This window comes from Sabethes cyaneus, chromosome 2 (assembly GCF_943734655.1).
Source record: "Sabethes cyaneus chromosome 2, idSabCyanKW18_F2, whole genome shotgun sequence".
NCBI classification, from domain to species: Eukaryota; Metazoa; Arthropoda; class Insecta; order Diptera; family Culicidae; genus Sabethes; species Sabethes cyaneus.
In genome coordinates this window covers 233719648-233741936 of record NC_071354.1, presented here as the reverse complement: position 1 = coordinate 233741936, position 22289 = coordinate 233719648, and the positions used below count along the sequence as shown (strand labels likewise).

At 40.5% G+C, this 22289-nt stretch overlaps 1 protein-coding gene across 1 annotated transcript in view; it reads left to right on the top strand.

The window, feature by feature from the left end:
• LOC128737954 (division abnormally delayed protein) overlaps positions 1 to 22289 on the top strand; it is a 341312-nt gene that overhangs the window by 291082 nt on the left and 27941 nt on the right. The window contains exons 3-4 of the mRNA XM_053832738.1: positions 14914 to 15451; positions 15524 to 15710. Coding sequence (XP_053688713.1) covers positions 14914 to 15451; positions 15524 to 15710 — 725 coding nt within the window. The remainder of the gene's footprint in view (positions 1 to 14913; positions 15452 to 15523; positions 15711 to 22289) is intronic.

Sequence of the window (22289 nt, the reverse complement as noted above, 5' to 3'; positions counted from 1 at the left end):
CATCGCTGCCACGTCGAATGAGACCATTTTCTCCCCTGTGTCAATATGTCCAGAAGCCCTTAATTTTTCTACGAAATCTCCTGTGCTCATGACCGATCGACTCGGAAATTTCTTTGGCATGGCCTGGAATTCTTTCACTAGCCATTTTGATAATTTTTCTGTTGGCGCTCCCACTGCCGAAACAATTTCCCTCATCTCTTTCCCAGATTTGTAAATTTTCGGTAAGCCAGTAAGCTTTATTCTAGGTAAAATAGGGTTTGAACATCGAAGGTAAGCCGGTAAGCTTTATTCTGGGTAAAATAGGGTTTGAACATCGAAGGTTTTTCCATGCATCTCCCATGAAGGATTTGCAATCTTTCATTACATTATCAACACGTTTCACCATATCTGCAAGGGGGTTGGTTCTAAGTTGCCTATATGGGCCGTTATTAATTTTTTTAAGCATCTGTTCATCATAGTCCGCCTTGTCCATGATAACAATTTTATTGCCCTTGTCTGCTTTCAAATAGAAGACGGGCTTTTCACGTAATTCTTTCACCACCTGTATGTCAAAATTGCTACAATGATGGGGGAGCTTTCTAACAATTCTGAAGTCCCTTAACGCCCAATAGCCTTTCGGTGTGCTGGTGGCCGACCAAATAAAACAAAAAAAGTCCCTTAACATCGTGTGTGCAGTAAATGTGTGTACTAGGGTTCCCATCCACGGCCATGTTGCTATGCAGACCTTACGTCTACATACAGAGAAACTCGATTTCAGTTTATTATCTTCCTTTGTTTTGCCTCCATGAAATGACAAAATTGAGTTACATCCTAATGCTGAAAAGAGTTTCTTATAACCCAGGAATGCGCACAAGTGTTTCTGCTCGTGCATCCGGCCAATCCTTTTTGGGCTTTGTGAAATTGAAATGTGAAATTAAATTGATAATTACATTTGAATTTACTGTAAGTCTACCATACATATCACTGGCAGGACCTTGAACTGAACCTTGGTTCCCCCCATCATACACAGAATTGTCAAAATGTACATATTAATTAACAAACTTCCATTTTTTGACGTAGGATTACGTCTTACGGCAAGTTTTGAGATAGGGTGTCATTCCAAAAAATCGAAAAATGCGAGCGTCACGAAAAATGAAAGGTTTTGAGCGCTAATAGCTCAGCGGTTTTCCGATCGATTTTCAATATTCTTACACCAATCGATCAGAAAATCTTCTAAGAATTGACTCAAATGAAGAAAAGTATGGATTCTTGATGTTGAACTACTGAAAAATTGAAAATAATGAACCTATGTTTTACCAGAATTCTCGCTTTGTGATTGGTTGGAAGATTCAATACGATGATCTAAACCTATACCAATTTGATATCTGTGTTTGGGAAGTAAGCCAAAACAAGTGACAAAGCGTCCTCATTTCAACAAGATTTCTTAACACCGCGGTTCAACCTAGACCATTTTGATGTCCTTGCTTGGGAAGTACGCCAGAGAGAGTGACAAAGCCCCCTCGTGCCAACAGATTTCTCACGAACGCGATTAAACCTAGTCCAATTTGATGTCTGTGTTAGGAAAGTGTGCCAGAAAAAATTACACAAGTTCGTTATCCCAATAGATCGCAAATTCTTTACTGCGAGACGATTAAACCTAGGCGATTTTGAAATCTGTGTTGGAAAAATGTGCTACAGCTGTAGTGCTCGGTTACAATATGACTCTGTATGAATACGCATGCTTGCCGTTTCATTAGAAGTGTAGTGAAAAGATGTGCTGTTGATAAAATAGGATTGAATTTGTAAAATCCCTTCAACGTGGGAAACCATGGATAATAAAAACAATATTTAATTACAGTAAGGTAACAGGAAAGCAATAGTTTGTGTTCTTGATTTTGTTAAATTGTTTTCAAATGCACAATCTTTTGAGAATTGAACGTATGCAATGTTACTACTTTGATAAATGTTACATACAACGCATGTAGCATGTACATATGTTACATATAGCATGTATACATGAAGAATCGAATGATTACAAGCATGAATACATGCTACTATCAATATACAAAGAGACTTACGTAGTCCTGCGTCACTCATATATGCGGTCGTGTCTTGTACACAACCCCTCTGATTTTTCTGTTTTCCTATAATGCCAATTTGAAAAGTTTAAAAAAGGGAAAATAAGCAAAGTCACCAGATCCAATTGGATATCGAAGAATAACCTAACAATCAATTTAAATAACGATTTAAATACAAATTTTAGGGGATCCTAAAATTCATATTAATTTTTTATCCTATGTTTTACATAATTCATTCTAATAATGTTCCCATTTAAGTGAAGTAAGATTTCTGCTAATGTTGATCGAAGTGTTCCAGAATGTATAAACTCATCTCGATAAGCAAGAAAATTCAGTTAAAGCTAACCAGGGAGAGGATGAGAAGAGGTATAAAGAACCGCTGAAGAAAGTTAGGAGCAAAATATTAAAAATCTTAGCTAATCTTAAAAATTCAGAAAGTAGAACAAACGTTCCAATGCATTAACGTTGACATGCAGACTACAGGGACAGCGGGGTGCTTGGTGGCTGTCGGTTTTTGGGATTTGGCGACGGTTGCCGTTATAAATACTGCGCACTAGCTGTTTGGTTTCGAGGGGTGCGACTCTATGGTTTAAAGCTTCTGTCGACTACCGCGAACGCCAACGTCGTGCAGCGCTCAATTTACTTTGTAGATTATTTTGGGATAATGCAAAAATGCTAGGAGGATGGAAGATGGAATTTATTCCATGGGTTGAGCCTTGATAAGTTGATAATACTGATGGTTCGAGATATGTCTTCCTTGGTTCATTTGTAGTTGTTTGTGCTAGAACATTGCTGGCAGTGTTAGGGTTAGGTTAGGGCTTCAAATAGTAATCCGAAATAGCCTGCAAATAGCTATCTAAAATACGTACAATAACTATAATGCGAATAATCAAATTACTAGTAGAATTTACCCGGAAAAAAGTTTCCTCCTTTCATTCTCTACCTGAAAAAAAAACTCAGCGAATAACCATCTCAAATTCCAAATTTGTTATATCATTTCCAATAAAATCGGGGCTTTTTCGTCACTAACCAAAATGCATTGGAATGACTATTTTTGTAGCGCGACTGTTTATTTTTGGTTATCAACCCGCCAGCATCTGTGTCCGTGATGAAACTGACTGCTGCAAGCTAAGCGAATTATTTTTTATTTTTTTCGCAACGATTGTCTCATTTGTCTGCAAATGAGATAATACGGGATAATATGCAAAGCTGCTTAAGTGTTTTTTTAAGTGCATCACGAAGACTTACCATAGATTATAATCGAAGATGGACTCTAAGCTTGGCCATAGCTACCGGGGCTAGCTTTCTTGAGCAGCTAGCTTCTTCAGGCAGGATATTTTTGTCAAAATAAAAATTTAACAGAAATCGTCAATTTCAAGGTTAATTCTGCACTAGGTACAACCAGGATATGGTAGATGTTAAAATCAGTGGTCAGTTTTCGGACGAGTAAATTTAAATGCCCATGAGCAATTTATTTTTAATTAAAAGTTTTAAATAGGAAATTATTTTCAAGCAAAAACTATATGCAAGTCAGTTGTGGCCTTACTTGGTTCGACTTTGGTTCACCGAAATGGCCTTCGAGTGGGTGTTTTCACGATTTGTTTATTTTCTTCGAAGCATAAACTGTGCAACATTGGAAATACTTAATTAATTTTTCGCTTCTTTCCTTCTCGGCGTGTTGTCGCGTTTGTTTTTGTTAGGAGTAAGAAAGTTTCAAAATATGTGTACCAAAATGCAAACTTCGATTGGCCTAGCCAACGAGAAAGTACATACGTTGAAATCGGTTGAAAAGAAATGGAACTGGTTCTATAGACTTCGCTGAAGTTGGCGGTGGTAAAGTTGGAAATTAATCCAATCACTGTTCGTTATGCCATTTCTTGAGCCATTTCCGATGCAGTGAACCACAAATCGCTACTTTTATCGCCCGGATTAATACAAAGTTAGATCTCCATCAACGTAATTTTATTTTATCAGTGCGCTCTTTGCTGTCGCTGTGTGAAAAATTTTATCCATTTTTTTGCTCGTTTTGTTCAGCAGCGGGAATAAGTTCCAATCCAAGATAGCACTCTGCAACGAAAAACTGGGTTCTATTATCCGGATGAAAGGAAAAAAGTTTTTTCCCCATTTCTGCTGCGTTTTGCGATTCGTAGAATTTGTGAAAAAAACCGATTACTGATAAAACTGTGGAGGATTTTTCTGTGTCCGAACTTCTGGGGGGAGAATAAAACGCGAAGCTCAAGGCTATTTTGGGAGAAAGGTATTTGCATTTTTGCGTTGTTTTAATCACATTCAAGTTCGGAAAATAGCATTAATTTATGCAGTATTAAATAGGTCGGTCACTGTTGAATATTGATCTTTTTTCGATAAAAGGTTTATTTTTGCTTAGTCCAAGTTGCAATTTCATCTAATAATTATATTGATAGAAAATATCTCATCAACCGCAACCGAATCTAACCTCGTCGAATGACAATAAAGGACGCGTAGGTCATTTCAATTGAAACAACGCCGGCATTATATTCGATTCGATTTCTCATTTAATGTTTGCAGCTGTGTGATTTAGAAACAAACAACCGGAGAATGCCATCTTGGACAACAAGTGCATTCATGATGGCAGCCCGAATCAATCAAGTTCAAGATCGTTCAGCTCGCGGTCTGACACGCGTTTTACCCTGGCCGCAAGTTCGCAGTTGTGCCCGATCAATCAAACCCCGATACCGCAACGATTTACCGCGCCCCCACCATCGCCAGCCAAAGTGCATCCCATAATCCCGCCCGGGTGGTGCGTCTCCCACCACCCACATCACGGATCGATTGTGTATTGCTTCAGTTCGAAAAAGCATTCCACAGTTTCCGAAGCCTAAGCGAGAGCGAGCAAGCGCGATCCATTTCAGACGATAAGTATGATTCTTCTTGCCATGCCCAGCCCAACCAAGGAACGCATGAGGAGCGCTAATTTGCGGTTTTACTTGCATCAGATTACATTCACCGAAATGGCCATCGAGTGGGTGTTTCTGCGGTTCGATGCTTTGTTTATTTACTTCGAAGCAGGAACGGTGCAATATCGGAAATATTGAATTAATTTTTCGCCCGATTGATCGTTCTAATTGAAGAGTATCAGCATCGGCCCCGGCCCGGCTCGGCCCGGCCGGTCGATATAAATTTAGCAGGCAGACAGCTTGTTCAGCTTTTTCTTGATGTATAATATTTACGGGAACGGTAAAAGTAAACACCACGAGACGGCATGCTCGTTGCATCACCTGGTCTACGGTATGGCCATTACGTGGAAAGTGGCGGCCAACAGAAACAGAGGGACTATTTCACTAATTCCACTTGAGTGGTTTGAATTCTAAGAAGAAGATACTTTTCCCAGAGATATTGCACCCCTTTCGTCGTTTGTTGCCAGGAACCGGTGAGCTGATTTTAACAGAAGTGAATCGATTCACATCGAAAACAAAATTCCAAGAGATTTGGTTTAGCAGAATAAATCCTACGTAACGCTACTTAGTAGTATTGCTAAACATGAGGTCGCTCAATCCAATATGTTAGTTCCACACCATCCAGCATGTAAGTTCATAAAACTGTACTTCAAAGCGGACCTGTTTCTTTTATGGCACGACGCCATTACCAAGTACTCTACATTTTCAAACCAGCTATTCATCCGGCACCCCAGCAGCGGAGTCCCAACTAATTAATCTTCGCTACTTCAGAGCAAACACCGTCAAGCGGCACGCGAGCATTCCTCATTACCGCTCTCATTGAGTTGCATGCTGTCAGCTGCAAATCAGCTAAATAAAATCACCTGAAGTTTCCGTCTCGAGCAAAGCCATAAAACACGGCACTCGATCGGTGGGGAGCGGTGGTGCGGCAGCGGTTACACGCTGCGCCATTCTGGCTTTATGCGAAAGCATCGTCAGCAATTCGCAGCATAATCCTATCATTTACGCTTTATACTGCTCGCATAAACTTAGTGGATGTTGCTACCGAGCCGGTAGACGACGCTCGACGGGTTAGCGCGGAGGGGGCACTCACTTCAGCTACCGATTCGTGGGAGAGAAAAAAGAAACGCCCTTACCTATGCTGTGGTGGGGTAAACGACGACGATGACGACGACGACCCGGGAGGCCATTGGGGTTTTGTTCAGTTTACCCCAGGGGAAAACGGCACAGCAAGGCATATTGACATAGACAGTGTTTGGTGCTGTATTTAAACACATACCGGTATCATTGATTAATACGATCAATTATTTGGAAGCCAATGCTGTTGGTTTTAGTTATAATTTATTTCCACGGTGAATCGACGACGAACGGAAACGGGACTTGAAGCCGACGGGGTGTGCCTACAGTGGTAGACTTTCCTTTAGTCACACCTGATGAAATGGAAAATTAGTGAAAAATAGAACAGACTTGGTTTATTATTGACATAACAACATGATTGAGATTAATTTGATTTAAAATAAAATAATAGTGTCGTAAAATCAAAAACTAAACAGAATCGAAATGCAGATAAAGAGTCAGAAAATTTATTAAAACTTGGCCAAGTTTGGATAAAATACGGAAAAATTCAATTAAAGTTAGGATGAAATGCAATTAATAAAACATTGAAACAAAACGTCTAAAGTATAGAGGTATAAAGTATGTCCACCACTGTAAGTTCGAGCATACCTAGCATTACAGACGTAATAAGCCAGCAATTAATCCTAATCAGTGCGTCAACTAGTTTCATACCAAATGTATACTTTCCACCCTGAATTAAACAATGTAATACAATACAATCCAAACACACGAGAGTGTTTATACGTAGGTAAATATTTCACCCAACGGAAATTCTGCAATTTCCAGTGCAAACACAAATGGAACAAACTAAAACACGGGCGACCAAATGCGCGCACTCACTGATGAAGCAATAATTACTAGCTATCGTTGAAAGGGCTTAAAGGCAATAAGTAGGGTAATTTTCCAGCACTGGGATCCACGGGATGGGAGGGGTTCCAGCTGTGGTCTGCGGATGATGGAAGGTTAGTACCTATACCTACCTACCTAGCTAGTAGCACAAGCAGCATAAACAGTGCAGCAGTGACAGAGACAGCCGGATCAAGTGCCCACGGAACATGTGATGATTAACGATTCTCAATTACAGTTCAATTAATGTGATAATTATGCATGACATTCACATAATAGGTGGTGTGTTTGTATGCTTTTGACCAGCTTGGACCGTTGAGTTTTTACCGGTCAGACCTAGTGGCTCTGGTCCTGATGGTTCTTTTAATGATTGAGCGCTGGGCGTGTGGACAAGCGCTTAGGGGGGGAAACTGGATATCACTGATGAGCAGGGATAAACCTACATGCTCATCGTGGAACTAGTTATGCTTATTGAAGAGAAAACAATAACGGAAAGTGCTTTTTAATGTTACAGTTACAATGTTCGCTTTTTTTATAGTTATAATGATTCAATTACCAAAAGCAAGGTCGATACTAAAACGACACTAATAATTAAAAATCTTGCTTCAAAATGGGTTTCCACATCGGCAACAAACACACACATCCATATGACGAAAAAACGGAATATGCTGGTAATGCAGTGCCTTCAACTTTTAAACTTGAATGTCTATTTTTCTTTCCGGTTTTAGTCTCTTCCTAGTATTTTTAAAGTAATCAAATTAGTCCCATATTCACAGTCTATCTGTAAAGGTCACATAAAATATAGTAGACCTAAAAGAATTTATTCCATTTTTTTCTCGTTTATTCGTGAGCACACAACCTCGTAGCGTCGTTCTGCGCAGTCCGCTCACGAAACCAACAGCTCGTGAGCTGTGAATGACCCACGAGTGTAAGTGGGATATTTGGCTGCAGATACTGTTTTACTATTTCTTTTCTTCTTCTTCTTACACCCTCATATTACACGAGGATAAGAATGCGGGCCCTCGTGAGCGTTCGTAATCAACTGCTCGAGTTGAAATGACGAGCGTGAGCGACGGCCGTGATTGATAACTAAAGAGATACTCGTAAAAATTTATCGCAGAGTATGAATAAATGAGAAAAGAAGTCCTGGAGAGATGCTCATGCCGGTGTGTTCGTTAGACCGAGAACGTGCGTGTTAGAAAATTAGACCACACGAGTGTGGGCTTCGCAACAATGGTTTTTATTTTGACCTGTGTAATGAAGTCAGGTATTTTTTTAACTTTTTGTAACGGCAATTTTTTCGATGAAGGGATGGAGGGATCTGTAGAAGAAAGTAATGGTACAAATGTGTTGATAAGGTCTCCAGAGCGAGACAAGGCGTGAAGGGAAAAGAACGGAAAATTAGAGAAGGGAGGGTTATGAAGCAACGCTTATTAAGTATGTGTACCGTTCCTCTTAACCCAAGCGGGATCCTTGGGTAGCTGGAATTCAATGATTGAACTCACTCACTAAGTAACTCATTCATCCATTCAATCATTCACTCACTAACTCAGTCAATCCCTCACTCACTCCACTCATTCTCTCACTCACGCATTCCACTCATTCTCTCACTCGCGCACTCTACTCACTCGCTCACTCACTCACTCACTCACTCACTCACTCACTCACTCACTCACTCACTCACTCACTCACTCACTCACTCACTCACTCACTCACTCACTCACTCACTCACTCACTCACTCACTCACTCACTCACTCACTCACTCACTCACTCACTCACTCCATTCATTCGGTCACACCACTCATTCGGTAATTCACTCCAGTGTTGCGCTCCGCAGTGTAGGCTCCCTATACTCGTGTGGTCCAATTTTTTTACACAACGCGTACTCATTTTAACGAATACGCCGGCATAAGCATCTCTTTCGGACTCTCGCTCTTATTTATTCATAAACTGCGACGAGTTTTTGGGAGTGTGTATTTAGCAAACAGCTACGGTTGTCGCTCTCGTTTGCCATTGCAGCTCGCACTCCCGCCCCTGAGTAGAATCGAGGGTAAAGATCAAAAAGAAATGAAAAAGTAATGCAAAATCTGTACACCAGTGCGCCACTAGCCCTCTCGGGCAGCTCACGAGTTATTTGACTCGCGAGTAAGTTATGTAACGGGTGACAACTAAAATTTTGGATTTTTTTAGGCCCCTATACTCAACAATAAACGAGCTCAGAGAGAAATGAGAGTACGGATGTGTTAGCTCTCTCTCTCTCTCTCTCCTCTTTTTGTCAATATTTTTTGTTTTGCTTATGCTTGCCTTTTTTTGCTTAAAATGACGTCGAAACAAGAAGCATTTCGAGATGCCCAACAACTATTCGCAAGCAAGATAGTGAAAGACCTGCCAAAATTATGGACGCAGAAGGACATCGTTCTCTTTCCCATTTCTTCAACAAATTTTGATCCCGTTTCTACAAAAACATCATGCAGATGGACAATACGTGTTTTGGCTGAATAGCGCATCATCGCATTACGCCAAAAAACACAATCGTCCCTGAATATTCATCCGTTCCCATATTTACCACGACTCGAAAAATCTGTCTCAGTGCGCCCAATCGAAGATTTCTTCGGGGTTTTGAGTTCCTTGATGTACAAAAATACCTGGAGAACTACGGATTGCAAAAAGTTGATTGGTCAAGAGATGCATTCGCAAAGTTGACATGACGGCCGTACAACGCTCCTGTTTCGACGTCAAACGAAAGCTTCGCCGAACAGCCGATTACGGACCGTTTTCAAATGTACACTAATTTTTTTCAACAATGAATAATGTATCTTTAATTTCGGTAAATCAAATCTTCTTCAGGTATCTTTGTCTTTTTTGACAGCTTAAGAAATTCCAAAATTTTAGTTGTCACCCGTTATAATGACGATATGAGGCTGTGCTTTCCCGAGCGTGTAAGTAGCAGAATGTCTGCACACCGCAACGACAGCTTTTTGTTTGTCATATGCGTTAAGTGTTATGCTTCTCCTTCTCTCTCATGTGAGAGTAGTCATCGTTGACTTCTCGCTCGATTTGCAACATTGATTCACTCATTCACTTCACTTCTTCACACACTCACTCCACTCATTCGCTCACTCACTCCACTGATTCACTCACTCACTCCACTCATTTAATGGTGCCAGGTTGAGGTAGACAATAAGCAGTAAACTAGGTGAAAGTACCCAAATTGTGTAAAGAATAGGTTCAGATTAAAATTAGTAGTAAAATTAGAATAAGATTATGTAAGATATATAAACAGCATGAAATCTATTTGGAGAAAGCTGAGATAAAGTAATCGAAGGAAAAAGCAAGGAAACCAAGGCAAAAAAAAACATTTAACATTTGTCAAAACAGGGGTAAATCCCCGGGGAAGTCACGAACGACCTTAGCTGCTAAAGTGACTAGTCAAATTAAAAAACTACAAGGTATACAGCCCTAAGGGTTGTACGAAAGGGCGACGTAGGACGTAGGAAATTTTTATTTCATTTTTATGGGAGACCCCCCCCCTTAGAAAGGGAACCATAGTAAAAATTCTTGCCATCTAAAACCCCCACATGCCAAATTTGGTTCCATTTGCTTGATCAGTACTGGAGTTATGAGGAAATTTGTATTTCATTTGTATAGGAGCCCCCCTCTTACGCCCTCATTAAAGTTGTTCTCTTACCCCCTCCATAAAATTGCTGGTCATTTTATCTATCCAACGACATATAAATTGTTCAGTTTCGTTCAGTAGTTTGGTAGTTATTAACATTTGAAATCTTTCATTCAAACGTTACGCTTTTATTTTCGTTTTCACGAAGTGCTACCCAGTCCCAGTATAGTAAACAAAGACGTAGTCCTACGTCAAAAACATCTTTGTTAAAGACTAAAAGATATGGTATAGAAACGTCAGAGAGTACAAAATAACTTCTGATTTATTAACAGACCGACAGTCGGTAACATAAAAAAGAACATTTGCCTATCTGTCTTTCCACTATATTTAGATTCAAAAACTAATGAACTGATTTGGGCTTAAATTGGAATTTCAATTCGAACTCGAACCTCAGATTTTATTTAAAATTTGACTTAAAATTTAACTTTAAAAATTGAATCTGAACATTCGGGATTGGATTCGAAATAGAACTTGTACCTAATCGGAGTTAATATTGTTTTACAACCCATCAGACTTATTTATGGCAATATTGGACTTTAACGTCAAAAGTCGAAAACTTCGGTATTCACAAAAAACAGAATTTTAGCAAAAAAGTCAAAATTAAAAAAAAACGAATGTCTAACATCAAGAGTCAAAATTTAAAAAACGAGACAAATGCTTTGACCGGAGATAAAATCAGCGTTGCCGAACTTGATGGTCGCCAAGGACTCGATCCTGAAGTCATACGGCAGCAGGTTGGTTAGAATTCTCATATTCAATTTATGCAATACGCCTGAATTGATGCAATATACTGCTCATTCTTTGCTGTTTCTAGTTAGTCGAGCAATCATTCAGCACTGCAATGAATGCACAAATGAATTGTTTTGAAGGGAAGAAAACTGAGAAAGACAAACACTGTCAGCAGTTCAGAAGTCACTAGTCCATGAGCTGATAGACAAAAGAATACTACCAGAGGTAAAACTGTCTGTGCTGAATGCGTTTTATATTCGCCTTCATGCAGGGCTGTCAATTTTTTCGAACACTGTATAATACAGCAGTAGAGTCAAAGCAAACCGTTGAAGTCTGCTGATGACAGTGTAGACGGAAATGCCCTTTTTGAATGCGAAGATTCGCAGCAGAGGAGCGTGGTGAGTTTTCAGATGGAAGTGCAGATGGAATTTTGTGGAATTTGCTGTCGGCAAATTTTACATCTTCGCGATTCCACTGATTGTAGTTCTATTCAGCTTTGGTGAGCACTTTTGAAGCGTACTGGACCACTTTCACTGAACCATCTAGAAATCGACGGCTGATTGCATTGCTCCGAGGCTAATGAAGGAAGCATCGGCTGGCACAAAGCAAAACATAGCCCAGGTGCTACATTTCGTTATCGAAATTTGACCTTCTGTATTTTATACGACAGACTTCGCAGCCAGCTGTTAGAATACAGGACAATTGCAGGGCCAGTTGCTACGATCCTGTTGATTCCAACAGCCTGTCCCAGCCGAGATTCGAGCATACGACGACTGGCTTATTAGGCCAGCATCATACCTCGAGGCCAACTGAGAGGTCGGCTGGCACAATGATATTAAATTTTGGATGGCGCTGGATGATGGGCTGATCCGACGAGAGAACTCGTTTGAAACAGTCGGATGCTTGCTGATGATGTCAATTCCAGCCAAATTTTACTTCACCAGGTTACCAAGGCCCAGCGCATCATCTTCGTTTTTGGCACAACTTTCCTTAATAATTAATTACCCCGTGGAACGAGCGGCTCCGCTGGGTCTATTTCGCTCTGATAGCGGCATACTTACCCGTGGAAGGAAGCAGGCAACTGGTGTGTGCACCATTGAGCGTGGCATTGCCATTTGTCGTCTGGTTTTCCATGGTGACATCATTTCAGCGGTATCTTTTCAAAATATTGATGGCCCTGAAAAGGACCGATTATGTTAAAGTTATTTCAAATTCCTGAAGAGTTGAAATTTTTTTCTCATAATATGTGATCACCGCCAGGAGTATTGCTTCCGAGGCGTTGTGTTATGTCAGTACTGGTAGTAGCTACGTGCGTCAAGCGAATTAACGCCTTTCTTGTTGAATTTTGTTCACTATCATCATCGCACACACCTAACAAAGAAAAGCTTGTTTGTTGGGTTGAAAGTCAATTTCATGCAAATTTCACTACCACCGGTTAGTATTTCAAAGTCGATCGGTCCCTATCTGGGTTGCCAAAATTAGTAATTGAAGATCTGAGATTTGAGGCGCCACAAGGTCGGATCCTTCTAGTTTTTCTTAAATAGTTTAGAAGAGAATATTAAATTCTACAGTCGACATAACAAATTAAGGTTTAAAATTTAGTATACAGAAGGCATAGTTTGCAGGTAGCTTTTAACGGGCTGAGCTACATGCGGCTCGCCGTTGTCTTGTAGCAAAATCACTAGCACTATGAGGCGTTGATCATGTTGTGGCTCAAGTTGAGTAATGCTTTGCTCAAGATGCTATACATGTCAATTAGAATAATGAAGTCAAACCTCCTGGTTGTTTAACTGAACAGAATATTGCGAAGATGCTGATAGACTATTTGATTTTTCTGATTTCATTTTTAACCAGCAATTTTTCACTTCTACTTCTATTACTTTATTTTTTTCTCTCGAATCAACTGCAAAAGTAAACCGTTATCAATCCAACGTTTGTGAACCTCCATCAAAGAAAACACGTCGAGTCTAATTAGCTACTTCCTATTACTACGACCCGTAGTCAAGCACATTTTGACATGAAATGTAGGACACATTTAAAATTCTAATTATGACTTCTAAACTCAAAACTGTCTCAGATGAAATTCTCATCGTTGACGACATCTGCATTGGAATCATCATTTCACCATTTACCACTCTATCGTATGCCTAGTTTACTTCGAGCTTAGTCAGTCGTCAGTAAGCATAACTTTTTCGTTCGTTCCTGGCGTGGCGTGCGACTCTATCACACACACGCGCGCTGCATCTATTTAAGCAAAAGGTACCGCATCGCATATCGTTACCATTACTGTGCTTGCCCTGGGGGAGACTGATTGACTAACATAACTACATACTACATAAACACCAACCAACCATTCCACACTCTGTTATCTTTTGATTATTCTCCGCTAGTCACGTATTTCATTTGGACGGAAGATCTCCGACAATCGGCATATTCTCCCTCAAGCGCCGAGTGAGGACTTGTGCAGAATGGGCGAAGCTGTTGTTCCGTTCATGATTGAATAGAACCAGGCAAGGGAAAAGTGTTTAGAAGAGTCTTCGTTCCGAGTACCATCTCAGAGCTTCGACTTCAACAGTAGTCAGGTTTGGAATTTAATTCAAAGTTTTATTCTATGCACAGCATCCCTATTACCTTCACAGTTGAATCTTCAGCTAAAAGTAAAAAGTTCAATTTAGAACCAGTAGTTGAAGCTACTCTAAGCAGAACACCGGAAATTCTGCTGTTTAACAGGCAGCAGCTCCCCACCTTAATCACTCTGAATGATCATCATGTGAATCAGCCCTGCGGAATGCTCATCCATTGCAGCAGCAGCATCCAGGGATTACGTCATCGTTCAACAATTCAAAAGCTTCGGTCGTCCCTTTTCGCCGGTCGGAACAACCCAGTCAGCCAGCCCGTCATCCAGCCGCATTCGAAGGGCTTCGAAAAATGTTCAAACAGGACGGTAGGCTGTTGCTGCTGTTGTTGTTGTTGCACCTTAACGAAAAGCCCGATTCGCTGCTGCTGAGCCGCGCCGCCGCGCCGGGAGAAACGAGTTTTTCTTCGCCTAGCCGCGTTATATATTTTCTTCCTTATTGCAGGCGGGAGTGGGTTTCTCGCTGACTGCTGCTGCTGCACACCGCTGCAGGTTAAATTTAAATGTGGCACCGCGTACCTACTCTCTTGTGGCCTCGTTAAAAAGATTTCAAAAGATGAATTTAAGATTTATTTTCCTTGGTCCTGCTTTTGACTCGCTCGTTCTCCGGTTGCGTTACCCTTTGCTGCGGACGGAGCGGAAACTTCCCGACAGAACCGATGATGCTTTGTGCACATTCCCACATATTGCAGATATTGAATTACCTGTTAGGCTTACGACTTCATACATAAAATTGTGCACACGACCTGGAGCATTCTCGCTTCCCATGGCATGTTGTATGTACTTTGGAAGTTCGGTACTCGGTTTTTTTCGTTCCTGTGAGAAATATTTTGCCCATACATTTATGCATGTGACGTTATCGTACCGTAGCAATCTTGTACTAATCCAGAATGTGTTCTGTTTCTCTCCAATTACAGATTACCTGATTCAACTCTCCCGTCAGTCGGAGAACAAAACACTGAATCTGTTCTCGACGGTGTACCGTAAAATGTCCCCACTGTCACGGGAGCCGATTCTGGAATTGTACGAAACAATCCGGAACCACCTAACGTCGGCATCGTTCACCGACGACATCGGTCTAGTCACAGACAAGTTCTTCCGAAATCTATTTCCGGTGGCCTACCACCACGCGGTGGTTCACGCCGATAAGGACGTAGATTTCCACAGTGACTACAAGAATTGTCTGATTCACACCTACGATGATCTGAAACCCTTCGGAGATATTCCGCAGCAGCTTGCGAACTCGCTGGTGACCAGCGTCGGCGCGGCCAGTGTTCTGCTGCGAGTGCTCCGGGAAGGCGCGGAAGTGCTCAACAAACTCGACGAGTTGGGAGCGGAAAATCTTCAGGATACGTGCAAGGCCGCACTGCTCAGGATGAACTATTGTGCGAGTTGTAAAAAGTACAACCACAATCATGCGAAACCATGCGCGGGACTATGCAAAAACGTTATGAGGTACGGTTTCATTACATTATTGGGGTAGGTAATCTGGGCACAACTAACATGTTCCGTTCCGTTCCGTTGCAGGGGTTGTTTGATGCAGTATATCGGCATCCTGAATCAGGACTGGTACACGTTCACGGAAGCCATCGTTCCACTCATAAGCACCGTCCGGTCGACCGAAGGCATCGAGGCAGAAATCAAGGGCCTGGACGGGAGATTGTCCAGCGCCATCATGCACGCGATGGAAAATGGCCCGCAGCTGGAAGTGAAGGTAATTATTTTCGCCATCATCGCCGTGCCTACGTAAATTCAACTGGTTTCAATTGTTTTGAATTAATTAGTGATGATGTAAAGTTGGGAAGCATAAATTGCTGTGGTATTATTGTGATATGCAAAGTTCCTCCCAAAAAGGGGGGAATGCTTGCTGCGGATTCAAACTACCAACGCAGTAAAATTCAGCTAATAAATTCACTCCTTAACTGCGCGCACTGATTTGTACTAAATGAAGTGTAACGGAAAAAAATTTGCTCAAGTTAAAAAAGCGTCGATTATCGTCAATTAATTAAAAAACCACCAAAAGTTAGTCGGAATTCAGTTTCAGATAGCAGTAAAGGGTGACGAGGTTCTGGGGAGTCGACCGAGGGCAACAGAGCGTAGGGGTTTATTAAATTGGAGGTGCGGTTTTGGCTGGCGAAACCAATTTTTTAGGGCGGGCGGCATGTAAACTACTCCGAAGTGTGGTGAAATCTACCGAACTGCATAATTAGGGAATCCGTTTCGACGTTGGACAGACCGCGTTGTTGGGGAAAATAACCTTCAACAGCAATTATCCGAGCTGCCTAAATGGCCGTGCCGGCAAGTATAGGTTGTTGTTGTTTTCGTTTTGCTTAACGTACGGTTCACTGCGGACGCCCAACTTGCTGCGGGCAAGTTTCGATCGCCCAGTGGGACCATTGTGCAATGCTGTTAAAAATCAATAATTGGTCGGTTTATCAAAATTGGCTCTAGGGTAATTGAGATGCTGTTTTTTTTCGCTACTGCAAGGCTTGATTAATTGTCGGAGGAATATTTGCGGAAAAATTGTATTTCTCCTTCGGACGAAATTAAGCGAATTAAAACACATGATGTTTTATGGATCGAACCAAGCAAATTAAAATATAAAACCAAACAGATATTAACACAATCTTGTAAATGAAAGGCAAAAACTGCGTTTTTTCATTAAAGCTTAATTTAAATAATTAGCATAAACTAACATGCTCCAAGATGTTTTAATGGTCAGTACCCAGTGCGCCACTTTTGGTGTACCACAAGGCAGTTACCTAGGACCGTTAATTTTAATTTGCTGCATGTTAGGAAAATTCGAAATTTTGCACAGGATAACAGCCAGTTTCTAATGGAGCTTGGAAATAATTGCATCAATCGAATGGAAACATACACTCAAGTCTCGTTTTTCATCCATTATTGGGGGGACGTATAAAAAATTGTATTGCAACAATGGCAGCCAATAGAGGTCAGTAGTCTGTGGCTTATCCACAAACACCAGAGACTTCACATGGCACCACACGAAACAGCCCAACGGTGCTGAATAGAACAGTCTTGCAGGCCAATTCACGGATGCCGAACGTTTCTTTCAATAAATCAATTGCGGAACCCGCTGTGTGGCATGTTGCACCGTCTTGTTGAAACCACAGCTCCTTCATAATAAAGGCACGAAATAGTCACCCTGCAGGCCGTCAACAATAACTGTTACTGCTCATCGTTCCCATATAGCGCGCCAAACAGTGACTTTTTTAGGCTGTACCAGTGTTTCGAAAATAGCGCAGGGATTCTCTTTACTTCAAACGTGGCACCAAAAATTTTCAACCAAAAATGCGCTTCATCACTTAACTAAAGTTTCTTCTAAAGGGCGCCCCACATGAAATTGCACCACAGAACCATGCTTTTCAAATGTTTTCAGGCAATAAAATGTAACCAATTCCACTTCAATACCGTAACCGTATGTTCACACCTTACGTTTAACTCCACTCATAAGGTTCTGGACAACATCTCGCTGCAGTTTCTTCTGTACGGAAACCCACTTATTCTTCATGTCTTCCTCAGATTTGACCTCCTTGGGATGCTTCCGTAGTGCCTGCTTCATGACAGCCCAGTTTTTTTCAATCGGCCTTAGTTCCGGTGCATTAGCAGATGACTAATAAAACATCCATTCTAGCCGCATTTCTCCTTCCGTTCGATGCTCAGAGTTTCGTAGTAACGTTTAACCACACTACTCACAGTTGAGTGCACGATTCCGAGTTGTTTCCCGATGTCCCGATAAGATAGTTGAGGATTTTCCAGGTGCTTGCGCAAAATCAATTCGCTACGTTCCTTTTCGGATGACACCATTTTTTCCAATTTTGGAAAAACTGACAGCGATAAAAATACAGTGTAAACAATACAGTCTAAACTACTTCTATTCAAATGTTCCAGAGATAATATCCAATGGGTAATTTTCTACAGCGTTTCTTACGTGGTGCAATTTGATGTAGGACACCCTTTAAAATCCTGAATAAGCAGCAACTGCGTTTTAAGCCCATTCAACAAATATGCGGTTTGTCCGGTGGTCATTGGAAATCAATTCTTGCACGAGTCAAGTTTTGTAGACTCGTAAACCCAAATCTTTCCGATCCGACATCTTCCATAATTGATTTGTGTCTCGCAAATATTGGCAAACCTTTGAACCACTGCGAATCCAGTCGTCGTAGAAAAGCTGTAAAAAGGGTATGGGTAAAAAGGAGCGTTCTGCGAACCTAGTCAGCGTTGCTTCAATGACTCCGTCCCTTTCTTAATTTTCCGCTCTTTTCCCTTCGCGCTTTAACCCACTCTGTGTGGGTACTATACCTTCGATATCAATACTTTCTTAATCGTTTTGTCATTTTGTCAATGTCAATTTTGTCATTTTTGTCATTCTGGCTTTTTGCTTTTTTGCCTTCTAGCCTTTTGCCTTCTCTGTGGTCTTCTTTTCGGCCCTCTTTCTGGCCCTCTTTTGACATTTCCTACTGTTTGGTCTTATTTAACACCTTCGTTTTAACTTTCTTGCGGCTGTTTCTTCATTTTTTACTTTCTCCCCTGGACCTTCTCTCTGAGTTTATTTCTAGTCTCCTCTCTGGCCTTTTTTTTAGTCTTCTTTCTAGCTTCTTTTTGGCCTTCTTGAATCTTTATAACCTTCTTTGTAACCTTATTTCTGATTTCATTCTGGTTGTCTTTCTGATCTTTTATTCTGGTTTACTTTTGAGCCTTCATTTAACTCTCATTCTGACGTTCTTTCCAGTCTTCTGGCCATCTTTCTCACTTAGTTTTTTGCCTTATTTCTGATTTTTAGGCGTTCATTTTGGTCTTGTTTCTGATAGTAGCAGGTAGTAACACATACACTCAAGCCGCTTTTTACACGAAGGATTCGCGTAAAAAAACCGCGAAAATTCCCAAATTCGTGTAAAAAACCAAAATTTGGCGTAAAAAAACTTTGTGGATTTCAACACTACGCGAAAAATAGACGTTTTGAGCACATCCGCGTAAATTCCGAAATTCGCGTAGAAAACAACCCGCATAAAAAGCAACTTCAGTGTATTTGCCAATTTTGTCAGTTCTGTCATTTTGCCATTTTTATTTTTTCCCTTCTCTATGAACTTCCGGCATTCTTTCTGACCTTCTTTTGGCTTTTCTGACTTTTTGGTCTTTTCTCAGATTTTCTCTCAGATTTTACTTCTAGTCTCTCCCTGACCTTCTTTATACTTTTTCTTAGCCTCGTTTAGATCTTCTTGAATATTTATGGTCTCTTTTGACTTTCGTTTTGATCTTCTATCCTGCCTTTTTTCTGGTGTTCTTTGTGACTTCTAAGTTCTAGCCTTCTTTCTGGTTCTCTTTCTGACCTTTTATTCTGGCCTACCTTTTGGCCTTCTTTTCAGCTCTCTTTTTGGCCTTCTTTTCGTTCTTCTGGTTTTTGAGTTTTTAATAATCGCCTTACTGGTGTACTTGTTGTCTTTTATTTTAACTTTCTTTCCAGTATTCTTTGTTTCTGGCATTCTAATATTATTTTTGATCTTCTTTCTAGCTTTTTTCAGCCTTTTTTGGCCTTCTTTCCGATCTTTTTTCTGACCATCTTTATGGTCTTCTGTTTGGCTTTCATTCTGATATTTTTTCTGGCTTTGCTTCCGGTATTCTGATTTCTCTTTTTTTTTTTAGCTTTTTTCTGCAATTTTTCTGGACGTTTCTCTGCTTTTTTTTTCTAACCATCTTTCTTACTCTCGTTTTGGCCTTTTTTCTAATATTTTAAGTCTCGTTTCTGGCCTTCTTTTTGGCCCTCTGTCTAGCCTTCTTTCTGTTGTTTTCTCTGGCCAACATTGTGGCCGATTTTCTGGCTTTCTTTCTGATATCCATTTGAGCTTTTCCAGACTTTCTATGTGTGTTGTCATCTAGGGCCTACTTTTCGGTTTTCTTTCTGGTCTTCTTGCCTGCCATTTCTTCTGGATTTTTCCTAACCGCCCTTCTGACGCACTTGTTGCCCTTAATTTTAATTTTGTTTCCGGTATTCTTTTTGACTTCTCTCTGCCATTCTTACTGGTCTTCTTCTGGTTTTGTTTCTGGTATTCTTGCTGGGCTTTATCGGGACTTCTTTCTAGCCTTCTTTGGCGTTCTTTCTGGCATTGTTTTTGGCCTGCTTCCTAGCTTTTTTCAGTCGTTTTTCGGCCTTCTTTCCGGCCTTCTTTCTGACCGTCTTTATGACCTTCTCATTGGTTTTCTTTCTGACCTTTTCTTGGTCTTCTTTTTGGTCTTCGTTTAGGTCTCCGTTCTGGCCTTCTTTCTGGCTATCTGTCTAGCTTTCTTTCTGTTGTTCTTTGAACTTTCTTTGCGTGTTCATTCAAATCCTCTTGCTGACTTCTTTCTAGCCTACTTTTACTTCATTCTGATCTTCTCAGAATGAAGTAAAAGTAGGCTAGAAAGAAGTCCGCAGATGATGAGCAAAGACCAGTAGTAGCTCGAAACGTCTGGACTAACTGGTAATTAAAAAAAATCTTCATACTTATTTCGCCGAAAAACGTCGATTAAATCGAACAAACATTGTGGTGGCGGCGATTATCTGAAATCAACATTCTGATCTTCTTTATAACCGTCCATCCAGCTTTCTTTCTCGTCTTCTTGTAGGATTTTTTAACTTTCGGCCTATCATTTATTCTGATTTATTTTGCTTTTAATCGCCTTTCTGGCATACTTGTTGTCCTTTATAAATTAATATCATTTCAGTATTCCTTCTGACGTTCTCTCGTGCATTCTTACTGGTCTTATTTTGGCTTTTTTCTGGTGTTCATACTGGCCTTTAGCTGGACTAGCTCTTTTTGATGTTCTTTTTGATTCTGTTTCGGTCTTCTTTCCGGCTTTTTCTGGGCGACTTCCTGTTTTTCTAACTATCTTTCTTGCCTTCTTTTCTTTGCCTTTTCTCTGGCATTTTTAGTCTTCCTTTTGATCTTCTTTTTGGTCTCTTTTCTAACCTTCTTTATGGCCATATGTCAAGCCTTCTTCCTCTGGCCATCTTTGTGGTCTTTTTTATGGCTTTCTTTCTGCTCTTTTTTTGACCTTTTTTGCTGACTTTCTGTGTGTGTTGTCATTCAGGGCCTTTTGCTGAACTTTTTTTGCCTACTTTTTGACTTTCATTCTGGCTTTCTTCATGCTCGTCTTTTAGATTTTTTCTGGCTATCTTTTTGGTCTTCTTGTTGAATTTTTTAACCTTCTATCTGTCATTTTTTCTGGGTTTTCTTTCAAGTTGCCTTTTATTTGAATTTTCTTTCTGGCATTCACTGTGACTTTCTCTCTGGCCGTCCAGTTAGCTTCGAGGTGCGATGCTGGTCTAACAAGCCAGTCGTCATATGTTCGAATATCGGCTAGGCGGTGCTTGCTAGATACAGTTAGTAGGATCGTTACACTGGCCCCGTAAATTTCCTGTACTCTAACAGCCGACTGCGAAGTCTGTCGATAAAACAGGGTAATGTCTAATGACGGCTTAAGCCCAAGGCTTTTTTTCACTCTGGTCTTCTTCTGGCTTTGTTTCTGGCATTCTTAATGGCCTTCATCTGGACTACTTTCAAGCCTTCTGTTGGCGTTTTTTTTTTTTGGCTTTTTTCAGGTCTTCTTTATGACCTTCTTTATGGTCTTCTCTTTGGCTTTCTTTCTGATCTTTATTTTTGGTTTGGTTTTTTTGGTCATCTTATTTTTCTTTCTGGGCTTCTTTCGGATTTTTCAGGTCGACTTTCTGTTTTTTCTAACTATCTTTCTTGCCTTCTTTTTAGCCTCTTCTCTGACATTTTTACTGGATTTTTTTCTGACCTCCTTTCTGACCTTATTTTTGGCTTTTTTTCTGAAATTTACCCTGATCTTTTCTTTGACTTTCTTACTAGTATTCTTTGCGGTCCTTTTGGATTTCTTTCTGCTTTCATTGCGGCACTCTCTCTGGAACATATTCACAGTCTGCTCATTGGCTTTGTTTTTGACTTTTTTTAGGTTTTCTTTCCAGTCTTCTTATTTTTCTTTCTATGCTTCTTTCTGCAAGTTTTCTAGCCTACTTTCTATTTTTTTAGCCATTTTTCTTGCCTTCTTTTTTGCTTTTTCTCTGGTAAATTTACTGGTCTTTAATCTGGCCTCCTTTTTCTAGTTTTTAGTCTTCTATTTGACCTGATTTCTGGTCTTTTTTTCTAACCTTCGTTTTGGCCTTCTTCTGAAATTTATCCTTGTCTTTGACCTTCTTTCTGATCTTCTTTATGGCCTCTTTTTGGCTTTCTTTTTGTCTTCGTTATGGTACTCTTTCCGGTATTTTTCTGTG